This window comes from Python bivittatus, unplaced genomic scaffold (genome assembly GCF_059951505.1).
Source record: "Python bivittatus isolate LINGU-HERP-01145 unplaced genomic scaffold, Pbiv_v1 ctg000020_np1212, whole genome shotgun sequence".
In the NCBI taxonomy this organism is placed as follows: Eukaryota; Metazoa; Chordata; class Lepidosauria; order Squamata; family Pythonidae; genus Python; species Python bivittatus.
This window is the reverse complement of record NW_028277030.1, coordinates 79,384,178-79,396,357: the sequence shown is the minus strand read 5'-3', so window position 1 is coordinate 79,396,357 and position 12,180 is coordinate 79,384,178. Positions and strand designations below refer to the sequence as shown.

The 12,180-nt window shown below is 39.1% G+C and overlaps 1 protein-coding gene across 2 annotated transcripts in view; it reads right to left on the bottom strand.

Annotated features, from left to right (window-relative positions):
• TIAM2 (TIAM Rac1 associated GEF 2) overlaps nt 1-12,180 on the bottom strand; it is a 164,067-nt gene that overhangs the window by 79,558 nt on the left and 72,329 nt on the right. For both annotated transcript variants that reach the window (XM_088142292.1, XM_088142299.1), the window contains exons 5-6: nt 8,593-8,765; nt 5,496-5,720 (exon numbers count right to left, since the gene is read on the bottom strand). In XM_088142292.1, the coding sequence (XP_087998418.1) occupies nt 5,496-5,720; nt 8,593-8,765 (398 nt within the window). The remainder of the gene's footprint in view (nt 1-5,495; nt 5,721-8,592; nt 8,766-12,180) is intronic.

Sequence of the window (12,180 nt, the reverse complement as noted above, 5' to 3'; positions counted from 1 at the left end):
CAAAAAAGGTTGTAAAATCAGACTCACTTAACGACTGCATCGCTTAACAACAGTCCCAATTGTGGTTGTTAAGTTGAGGACTACCTATATGATAATGATGTGTCTTGGCTAAAAAAAGATATATATTTTTCAAAATGAGAGTATAAAACAACCACCCTATCATAAGCTTTTCTAGTTGAGCCATAATTACTATGAAAGAGTGAATATGAGAACATGCATATGTATTTAATACATATGCATACTCATATGAATGGATACTCAGTGCGTATCCAAGGCAAACCACTCAACATCACAGTAATCCAAGTCTATGCCCCAACCACTGATGCCGAAGAAGCTGAAGTTGACCGGTTCTATGAAGACCTACAACACCTTCTAGAACTAGCACCAAAAAAAGATGTCCTTTTCATCATAGGGGATTGGAATGCTAAAGTAGGAAGTCAAGGAGTAATCGGAATAACAGGCAAGTTTGGCCTTGGAGCACAAAATGAAGCAGGGCAAAGGCTAATAGAATTCTGTCAAGAGAACAAGCTAGTCATAGCAAACACTCTTTTCCAACAACACAAGAGACGACTCTACACATGGACATCACCAGATGGTCAATCCGAAACCAGATTGATTACATACTTTGCAGCCAAAGATGGAGAAGCTCTATACAGACAGCAAAAACAAGACCAGGAGCTGACTGTGGCTCAGATCATGAGCTTCTTACTGCAAAATTTAGGCTTAAATTGAAGAATGTAGGGAAAACCACTAGACCACTCAGGTATGACTTAGATCATACTCCTTGTGAGTACACAGTGAAGGTGATGAATAGATTTAGAGGGTTAGATTTGGTAGACAGAGTGCCTGAAGAACTATGGACAGAGGTCTGTAACATTGTACAGGAGGCAGCAACTAAAACCATCCCAAGGAAAAAGAAATGCAAGAAAGCAAAATGGCTGTCTGATGAGGCATTACAAATAGCTGTGGAAAGAAGGAATGTGAAAAGCAAGGGTGAAAGGGAAAGATATAAGCAACTGAATGCAGATTTCCAGAGAATAGAAAGGAGAGATAAGAAGGCCTTCTTAAATGAACAGTGCAAAGAAATTGAGGAAAACAATAGAATGGGGAAGTCTAGAGATCTCTTCAAGAAAATTGGAGATATCAAAGGAACGTTTAGTGCAAAGATGGGCATGATAAAGGACAAAAAAGGCAGGGACCTAACAGAAGCAGAAGAGATTAAGAAGAGGTGGCAAGAATACACAGAAGAACTATACAAGAAAGATCTTAATGTCCCTGATGTCCATGCTGATGTGGTCACGGACCTTGAGCCAGACATCCTAGAGAGTGAAGTCAAGTGGGCCTTAGGAAGCATTGCTAACAACAAAGCTAGTGGAGATGACAGTATTCCAGCTGAATTATTTAAAATACTAAAAGATGATGCTGTTAAAGTGCTGCACTCAATATGCCAGCAAGTTTGGAAAACGCAACAGTGGCCAGGGATTGGAAAAGGTCAGTTTACGTTCCAATTCCAAAGAAGGGCAACGCCAAAGAATGCTCAAATTATCGCACAATTGCACTCATTTCACATGCTAGCAAGGATATGCTCAAAATCCTACAAGCTAGGCTTCAGCAGTACGTGAACTGAGAACTACCGGATGTACAAGCTGGGTTTCGAAGAGGCAGAGGAACTAGAGATCAAATTGCCAACATTTGCTGGATCATGGAGAAAGCACGAGAGTTCCAGAAAAACATCTACTTCTGCTTCATTGACTATGCAAAAGCCTTTGATTGTGTGGATCACAACAAACTGTGGCAAATTCTTAAAGAGATGGGGGTACCAGACCATCTTACCTGTCTCCTGAGAAATCTGTATGCGGGCCAAGAAGCAACAGTTAGAACCAGTCACGGAACAACCGATTGGTTCAAAATAGGGAAAGGAGTACGACAAGGCTGTATACTGTCACCCTGCTTATTTAACCTATATGCAGAGTACATCATGAGAAATGCCAGGTTGGAAGAATCACAAGCCGGAATTAAGATTGCAGGGAGAATCATCAATAACCTCAGATATGCAGACGATACCACCCTAATGGCAGAAAGTGAAGAAGAACTAAAGGGCCTCTTGATGAGGGTGAAGGAGGAGAGTGCGAAAGCTGGCTTGAAACTCAACATTAAAAAAACTAAGATCATGGCATCTGGACCCATCAATTCCTGGCAAATAGAAGGGGTAGAAATGGAAGCAGTAATGGACTTCATTTATTTGGGCTCCAAGATCACCGCAGACGGAGACTGCAGCCATTAAATTAAAAGACGCTTGCTCCTTGGGAGGAAAGCTATGGCAAACCTAGATAGCATATTAAAAAGCAGAGATGTCACCTTGCCGACAAAGATCCGCATAGTCAAAGCTATGGTTTTTCCAGTAGTAATGTATGGCTGTGAGAGCTGGACCATAAAGAAGGCTGAGCGCCGAAGAATTGATGCCTTTGAACTGTGGTGCTGGAGAAGACTCTTAAGAGTCCCCTGGACTGCTAGGAGGTCAAACCAGTCAATCTTAAAGGAAATCAACCCTGATTGCTCATTGGAAGGACTGATAATGAAGCTCAAGCTCAGATACTTTGGTCATCTAATGCGAAGAGAGGAGTCTTTGGAAAAGACCCTGATGCTGGGAAAGATTGAAGGCAAAAGGAGAAGAGGACGGCAGAGGATGAGATGGTTAGATAGCATCACTGAAGCAATGAGCATGAAACTGAGCAAACTCAGGGAGGCAGTGAAGGACAGGAAGGCCTGGCGCAATATGGTTCATGGGGTCACGAAGAGTCGGACACGACTTAATGACTGAACAACAACAACATGTATTTAAATCTAAGGACTGAAATGATGTGTTTTACTTTATTTATTTATTTATTTATTTGGCTTGTATGCCGCCAATCTCCCCCACAGGTGACTCTGGGCGGCTCACAATAAAAAGAAGAAATAAAATTCTCTCCAATGTGGCTAAAAACTATAAATAATTAAAAAACATATTAAAAATACCCTAAAAAACCTCCTCTAATTTTGGCCCTATAAAAATCTGTAAGATGATGGAGGGGGGGGGGCAACCCATCATCCCACCAGCCATCTCCACAGGTGTGGGCCCCCCTCTGGCCCCCAGGCCTTCTGGCAAAGCCAGGATTTAATACCTTTCCTGAAGGCCATGAGGGAGGGGGCACACCGGACCTCAGGAGGCAGGATTGGTTTCTTGCTTAATAGCACAGGTGAGGAAACCTCCAGGTGCAAACAGATTTTTTTTTTTTTTTTTACTAAAGTACAGTGGTACCTCGGGTCATGAACGCTTCTGTTCACGACCAATTCGGGTCACAAACAGCACCGTTCGCAAAATTTTGCTTCTGTTCGCGAACTCCGCATCAGGTGACGAACAGGATCCATGGCCATTTTCCCTGCTGACACACGTGGTCGTGGCTTCCTGTAGGGAGGGGGACTCTCCCTACAAACAATAACCGCCTCCCCACCCGCCTTCCTGTCCTCCACGCCTCAGGCAAGGTTAGTGTTCTCTCTCTTCATACTGTACTGTACTGTACTTTGTGTCATATTTTTGTGGTTTAAAAAAAAAAACATATGGTTCAGAACGGATTAACTGTATTTACATTGAACTTTATGGGACAATTTGATTCAGATCGTGACCAAAATCAGTTGGCGACCAAATTCGTAGGGGTCAGAATGGATTAACCGTATTTACATTGAACCTTATGGGAAAATTTGATTCGGGTCACGACCAAAGTCGTGGAACGAATTAAGTTCGTGACCCGAGGTACCACTGTATTTTAAAATGAAAAAATTATTTTAGCCCAAAGGATTTCAAAATAAATCCTTTACAAGAGGCACTCCTGAATGATACCTTCCACCTGCCATCAAATTTAATGCATAATTAAATTGTGGAATGACTGCCAACTTGAATGGTTTAAAAGAAAGTCACACAAACTGATAAAAGATAACACTATTAAGAGCTGTAATCTGACATCAAAGATATTAAACTTCTTAATATCAGTTTCTGGGGAACGCAAGTATAACATCCTGGTTGTGAGCAGCTTGTAAGGCATCCATTAGGCTTTCTGATATTAGCAAAACAGACAGTTGTGTTAGATAATTCTTTTTATGTTTACTGTACAACTTGTGCAGCATTTCTATTTAAGTTTAGCCTATAGCGATTTGCTATCTCCTCTGTTAAAGTCGCAATAGTTTCAGGTGTTTTCTAGAAGCTCACTTCAATAGGCTGGGGGTCAGAGGCACTGTTTTACAGCAGTTCCATTCCTTTCTGCGTGAGCAATTCCTGTTAGTGGGAGAAGACAGATCGAACCCTTAGACCTCCGAGTGTGGAGTGTCTTAGGACTTGGCCCCTTCTCCCATTTTCTTTAATATCTTCCCACTCTGGGAGGTTGATGGTGCCCAGCTACACATCTTCACTCCACACCAAACAGTGGAAATCTTGACCTGGTGCCTGGAAACTGTGACGGACAAAATAGGCTTACAACAATTCCCAGGGTCCTTTTGCAGAACCCTTAGCTCTGGATGGGATAGCACTATTTCAGAAGGACAGATGAGCAACCTGGGGTCCTCCTGAACATGCAGTTCCTGCCAGAACAGGACAGCTGTTACCAGCTTCAGCTGATATGCTAGTTGCAGCCTTTCCCGAACCAAGAAGCTTTAGGAAGTAGAACTCATGCTTTGGCCATCTCATGCTTGGATTACTGCAATTTCCTTTACATGAGGCTGCCCTTAAAGAGAATTGGGAAGCTACAACAGTGCAAAATGCAACTGGATGCTTGCTGACTGGTGCAAGCCAAGACAACAGAATAACACAAATATTATGGGAACTGCATGGGTTACCACTAGGGCTCCAGCCTCAATTCAATTGCTAGTTATTTCCTATATCGTGCCTTGGTAACTTCAGGACTATCTGTTCCAGGTAAAATCTTCCCACCTAACACCCAGAGGTCAAGAGAGCATGTGGCGGATTACCCCGACCCTCCAGAATGCTAGAACAGCAGAAGCCTTCTCAATCCTATCTCCCCTGCTTGGGAACAGCTTGCCTCCTGAGGTTAAAATGCCCCCTTCCCAACCATTATTTAAGAAAGCTCTGAAGACAGAACTTTTTCAGAAAGCCTTTGATGCAGAGGGTGTAACATGTCTGGTGACAATTGTTCAGATAGCAGCAGGACTGTTTTGTGTTGACTCTCCCAATTTATACAGCAGAATGTGAATATTTTCATGTATCTCTTTTCAGAATTCTACAGAAATAACTACTTCCACATGTGGAAGTAGCGGATGCCAAGAACAGTTACCCACGATAGCTTCCTTAAACATATGCTCAGTCAATTCTACCGCAACAGTGATTTCCTCATCTGCAACATATTGTCTTCAAAATGCTTGCTTTCTAGCCTAAAAATATTAACAAATGGCAAAGACACAGCATTTTGCAATGATAAATGTGTAGAAGTTAATCGGCTGCATAGTACCTGGTTTTCAATTGCTTTCCTGTTTTTAGGATCACTAACAATCAAGAGTTGGAGCTCAGCCATTTTTTTCATCTTGCTGTCCATGTCAATCTTCTGGTTAAGGGCTTTAGTTTGATTTTTCAGCAATCTGACTGTATCTTCCTTCCCAAGCTTCTTTGCAAAGAGAGACGCAGAAGCAGAATGTATCGCTGTAACCCAGTTTTCAAGGTCAGTCTGGCTTGTAGCCTAAAACAATGAAATAAAAAATCAAACACTATAAACAGAATGCTAAAATACAGCTTACCTAGTTCCAGAACCAATGGACAACAGTGTGAGATCAATTCCATGATGACTGCATGCAACTTTTCCCCTCAAATGATGAAAGGTTTCTGCTATACTAACACTGCCCTGAAGCGTTGGCAACTGTAATTACTAATAATTCTTAGGTGTTATCTAAAAAGGAAGAACTTTGTATAAACGTTGAAATTCATCATAGGATGCTTGACTGCAAGGATGGCAAATACATAACCTACCATTAGCTTAATTTTAAAAAATACAGTGAATGGAAATTGTATAGAAAATAACTGCAAATGAAGAAGCAGGAAGACAACTTCAGTGGCTGTCCAATAACAGTTTATGCCATGTCCTAAAGATTTCTGTAATGCATTAAGAGTCTCTTATATACAACAGGAAATGCTTTCGGTGTAGGAAAATGCAGGGGCTGCACAGGGTTGATTATACAGAAGAATGCAGTCTATTACTGCATCAGAAACACTGCAATCCACCCATCTGTTTTCTTCCTATCATTATGCCTGCCTTATGCTAACAGCTGATATAATAAGCAGCATGTGGAAGTTATATGTAAAGGTCAGTATTGTACTGTATTGAGTGTGACTTATGCACGCCACCAAAAATTTGTCTTCCTACTATGTTACAGTCAGGAATCTGTGACCTGCTCCCATCCAATTCAGCCAGCATGTTGCTTCTCAGCAACACCTGAAGAGCTATATGTTCCCTGTTCCTGACAAAGTGTGTTGGATCTACAGTAGTTTTCATCATGCTGCAATCACTGGGACTTAAATTTTGCCATGGTTAACTTCCTATTGATTTTAACTTATTTCTTTTAAGTATGACCTAGCCTTCACCTGACACCTCCATCCCAGCAGCCCATCCTGTGGCACAAAGAAAACCAAAGTGTCATATCAGAAGACATGTTGTCTTGCCAATTATATGAAGCGTACATTGAATTCAACACAGCGATGCTATTTTAAGTGGCATTCTTATGTCCAGGTTATGCATTTTTGACCTGTAATACACAGCATTTAAATGAAAATACTAGACCAAAGCAGTAAAAAAAAAAAAAAAAATCATTTCAAAGGAGGATCCCCAAAATGCCAAGAAATGATTAGTCAATTTTCTATTACCAAAAATTAACAAAAATAAGACTTGGTTGACACATTATGCTAAGCTGCAGTTTGCTTAACTAGAGTTGGTTGAATAAACCATAGTGGCTGAGTTCAACAACACAGAAGCCAAAATAATTAAACTACATTATGGTCTATACACTGCCTCAAAATGAACCCCCAACCCAGAGCTGATCAGTCCAATTTGGAGTGATTTAACTCAAAGTGGCCTCTAATTTGCTCTATTCTCAGTTCAAATCCTGCATAAAGTTCCACCTCTGATACATAATTTGAAATAACTGCACCCAAAACAGTAAATATTTTGGGGTTTGCAAATGCCTTGGTGAGAAGAGAGAACTGGAATGAGTAAGAGGTCTGCCCTACAATCAAGAGTGATCTTTGTGATCTGACAACCATCTACTGAATGGTCCAATTATAACATCTTAAAGACTAATTCTTTTAACCATTTACTTTTCTCCCTATTTCCTATCTCCAATTTACATAGAGAGGATATATCATATCTCATATCTACCCGAGCAGCTTATGGACTATATTTTCCTATAATTCAAGGATGTAAAAAAATTCTTTTCTACTGCATTCAAAAAGGAAGATTGTAACTATTTCCTTCTATCACTCTTTCATGCCCATTACAAATTCTGCCATTGCAGAATCTCAATTTTGCTGAAAAAATCATTACGTTCTATCTCAAAAGTTGCATACCAAACCAGGACATAAAACAGCACAGCATAAAAACCTCTGAATGAACTTCTATAACATCTGATGCGTTTCCCATATCTATGTTCTAACTTCCCTGCATATTTAATATCAAAAATAAATTTATGTTTTCCCTTAGAAATATAGTGATGGGGATGGATTCGATCTAGAATTTAATCGAGTTGGGTAGGAGTCATCATCAATGGATACAAGGTAAGTTGGGCTTCTTTGATGTTGAGAGTCTTGGATGCAAAAGCAAACTATCTATGCACAGGACTATTGTGAACCTAATGTGTACATGTAACAGACATGAGTGGAAACCGTAACTTCAAAAAGGTGTTATTTTTTCTTGCTTACACCCACTGAAGAGATGTCTTTTCCTATATAATGCATGCATATTCTCCAACAGAAATCAACCAAAAGCAATTTTCTCTTTTTTATATATATGCAAAGTTATGCACAATTAATTAAATTCAAATTCGTAACATTAAAGCACCTGAAATTTCTTTAATTTAGTGACAGCTTTCTTGACAAATTAACCAACTTTTTTCTTTTAATCCTGAATAGACTTTCTTGTGTGACTTCAACTCCCAGAACTCCCCAGCTTGCACCACCATTTGTGACAATGTTCACAGCAGAAATCCACAAATCCAATGGCTGCTCAAGCTGGGGAAGGATGGGCCAGAAAGTTGAATGGAAAACTACCAGTTCATAGGTCCGTTTGGTGTTAAATGTCTATTTCTTCTAGTTTGTTCTTGTTAGAACTTTAACTTTGATCCTATCCTGTGTTTTTAATTTTTGACTGTTTACTTTTGAATGATTGTACAATGAATATCTTATTGCAAAATTACTGATTGTAACCCACCAGGAGTCAACCAATTGTGGTGGGCTAAAATCAGATGGATAGACAGACAGACATACAGATAAAAAGCACATATATTCAATACTGTGGACTTTAATACTTTGATAATGTACAAAAATATTATATACTAGAAGAATACCTGGAATAAGTAGACATCTCCAAAAGAGTTGCTGAGACAGAAAACATTCTCTTTCTTTGGGTGTTCTGGGCAAGATTGTACTATACAGCCTTCTCCAAACAGAGCATACCGGGGTAAACTATTTTGCTCCAAGGAATTCTTCCCATAAGTCTCATAAAACAATAGAGTGCATCCTTCATAAAATAAAAAAGAAGTCATGAATTATACCAACATCCCTCTGAAATACAGAATTTTGTCTTAATTGATACAAAAATTAATTTGGAATAACTCTCCAATATAAAGAGGAACATGGAAACAACCAATCAGCTTGATTTTATTTTGCCATTTGATGTGGGAGCTGGCCGCTGACAGATATTTTTTGCTCACAGATAAATATCAGTTATGGTTCATCCACAGATGAGGCAAGATGGCCTTCCTGAGGCTGTTCCCCAAGGCCAGATTACAGCATACTGGCTACAATCAGCACATGCCTGGAATGTAGTCCCTTGCTCAGATAAAATAATTAAACAGCACAGAGGGAAAGAAAAACGTTCCATGTTAAAGGAATAGTCTTGGTAATGCTTTAAGCCCACGGAAGTCTCAGGACACCAATCAATTTACTTTGGCAGCTGACCAGATGGTTGCAATCTTTCCAGATACTGATAAATTAAATGCAGGTCAAGAAAAGACAAGATCACAGCATACCGTTTTTAAGAGTAGCATGAAGCTTGTATGTGTGTGTGTATATTAGTCATTTTTAAGTCATTAATACACCAACTCACTAGCGCTTGATCATGTGACTTCTAAGGGCTTGACAATATATATTAAAAAAAAGAGCAAAGAAAATTCTACTATAAAATCCAGACTACAGGAAAAATTCAATTTTATTTTGTTTTTCCTTGAAAATTGGAAAAAATGTGGAGAAGAAAGATTAATTATCTGCTAACATTTTCATTTTAAATGATACATAGAAAGGTTAAAATGTGAATAAAGTTGGATTGTGTTTGGAAGGTTCACACATGATCAGGAAATAAACAAGCATGTAAAAGAGTAAAAAGCTTGTCTCAATATAGTTTGCAGAAGCATGAAAATGAAGTAATGATTTTAAGAAACAAAAGAATGGATGCTGCTGATAACAGTATTATTGTACTTTAGATTCAAAAAATGAGATCAAAATGTAGCAAAATGTAAACAGTGAGCCATAGATTTCCCCTTTTTAATAATTATAAAATAATTATCCTTAAAATTATAATTTTAGTTTACAATTGATAAAGTAACCTCAATTAATATTTACAACTGAATAAACTTTTGAATGTTATACAAGCTTATTTTATAAGCAAAATGAAGGTACACATGAAACACTTTATAAAGTAGTGAAATAATTTTATATATGTAATAGGTTTTTAAATTTTTTTAAAAAAATTCTGACTTTTTTAATTTGAAAAAAGCTAGTTTCAAAATTTCCATAAATTTGATATCTCCGTCTACAAGACTGACATGGTTTAGTAGTAGGAAGTGTGGTAAGCCCAAAGCAAAGACTGGCAGTATGTAATGGTATGTGGAAAGGCCTTGGGAGACTGGGCAAAGAGACGCTGCCAAGGGAATGGTCAGATAAGAGACAGCAAAGCCCACAACTGGATAGTCGGCTGGGCAAAAGGCTCAGAAGAGACCCTCCCTAATTTCTCAGGCTATAAAGGAGATGGGGTGAGAACTGTACTTTCAGATTTGCAAAGATTCTGTCCATGCAGCTTTACGATAAAGTAGAATTAGCTCATCTGGTTGTGATTCTTATCTGGTTTACCCTGCAAGGCTGATACAGTATCAGTTCAAACTACTTGTGATTCTTGATAAAAATTTTGGATGCACATGTTTCGTCTTGAGGCTCATCAAGCTGTAAAATAAGATATAAGAAGATGCCTGCATGGTTTTGTAGAAATATGCTGCAATTTCCTGAAGGCAAATTTGATCTATACTTGCACTACAAAATTCAACAAGGAGTTGGAAAAATATATATGTATTATTTCTTCCATTTCTACCAATTGTCAGTAGGCCTGGTTGACCATTAAGCCCCTACATCCCAAACGTAAGAGATGCATCTGAATTCAGGGGCTGAAGCCTTAACCAATTACTGGTCACATTTCAGCTTCTTTGGAGAAAAAGACAGTAGCTTAGCTGTAAAGAAACCCTAGAAAAATCCAACTAGAGAATGATTAACTTGATGAGTTTGATGTTAAGAAGTTCCGTTTTTATTAAACCTGGTTTCCCCCTCCACTTTTAAAAAATAAATCCCAATTTCTACATTTCTAGCACTGTCAATATTTATCTTAAAGCACCAGTGTAGCTTACATAGCATTAATGTAACCTGGTGCCTCCATGCCGGCTGGGAATCCTGGGAGCTGCAATCTTAATACTGGAAATGTGGCAACGGAATATATCTTCAATGTTCAACCATAAGCAAATCTTGTCCAAACTTATTCTTTTTCCTCTACCTCATCCCAGCCTCAAAGCAGATGCTGCAACAGGATATACCAAATATAAACAGCATTTTTTAAAAAAAATGCTACATAATCATTGCCAGCTTCTTCCTTATACATAGGAATTAGAGAACAAGGCTTTTAAGTCAGAATCGATAACTTTCAAGCCAACCAGCCAACTTAACTTTAAGCAAGCAAGAAAATATTTGTTGGATATCTAGAAGTCCACACTATATGGAAGCAACTGTTCCCAAGCTGCATATAACTGTTTTGAGAAACACTGGAAGCATGTCAGCAACACAGTCCTACACCCTCATAATTGTATTATACCCCCTTCATGCTGTTCCTGGACACAGGAGGCAATTACACTGCGATGAGTCTTGGTTAGTCATGACCTATATAGGACTCTACGTTTTCAGGGGACTGCTAGTTGCAGGTTCTGCTCGTCTCTTTCTATGAGTGTCTGCTTTGAAAAAAATTATTAGTATCTTTCATTATTCATTAGTGTTTCACTTGCAGGAAAGTATGTCTATTTTCTTCCTTCCCATTGGACTAATGGACAACTGGCAAAGAAACTTCTAAAAATTAGATATAAAGGGGAAAGGACATAACCAAGTATGTACTAAGCTGGTCTTTCTTCCAGTAAGAGCATGCAAAGACAGTGAGCCAACTCCACTAGTGGCTTTTACAATAGGAGGCTGAGGATTCAGATCCAGCCCCACTTCTCAACCCCTAGAAACATTTTCATGCCACCTTAAGAATGTCCTCATCACTATCTTCCTCACAGTGCTTAGTGCTCATGAGTCAATCAGCACTCCCTCTAATTGACCAATGATGGGAAGTAAAAATTGCCATCTGGTCTCATCCTTGTCTCTGCCTCACTGCATCTGTCTTGCAGCAAGGAAAAAAGTCATTCCAATTAAAAAGCATAGCAAAATGGTGACAAGACCCATGGCTCCTTGACTTTTGTAAGGGTGGCAAGTGAGGAGAGTCAGGATGAAAAACTCTCTGCCTTGCAGCTTCAGGATGAATGTTGCAAATACAAAACTGGTTTCACAGTTTTCTCTAGCATCACAGTTGAGCAGGAAGTTAATCAGTTCAGCTACAAAAGAGATCAATTGTAAAACCACAGGAG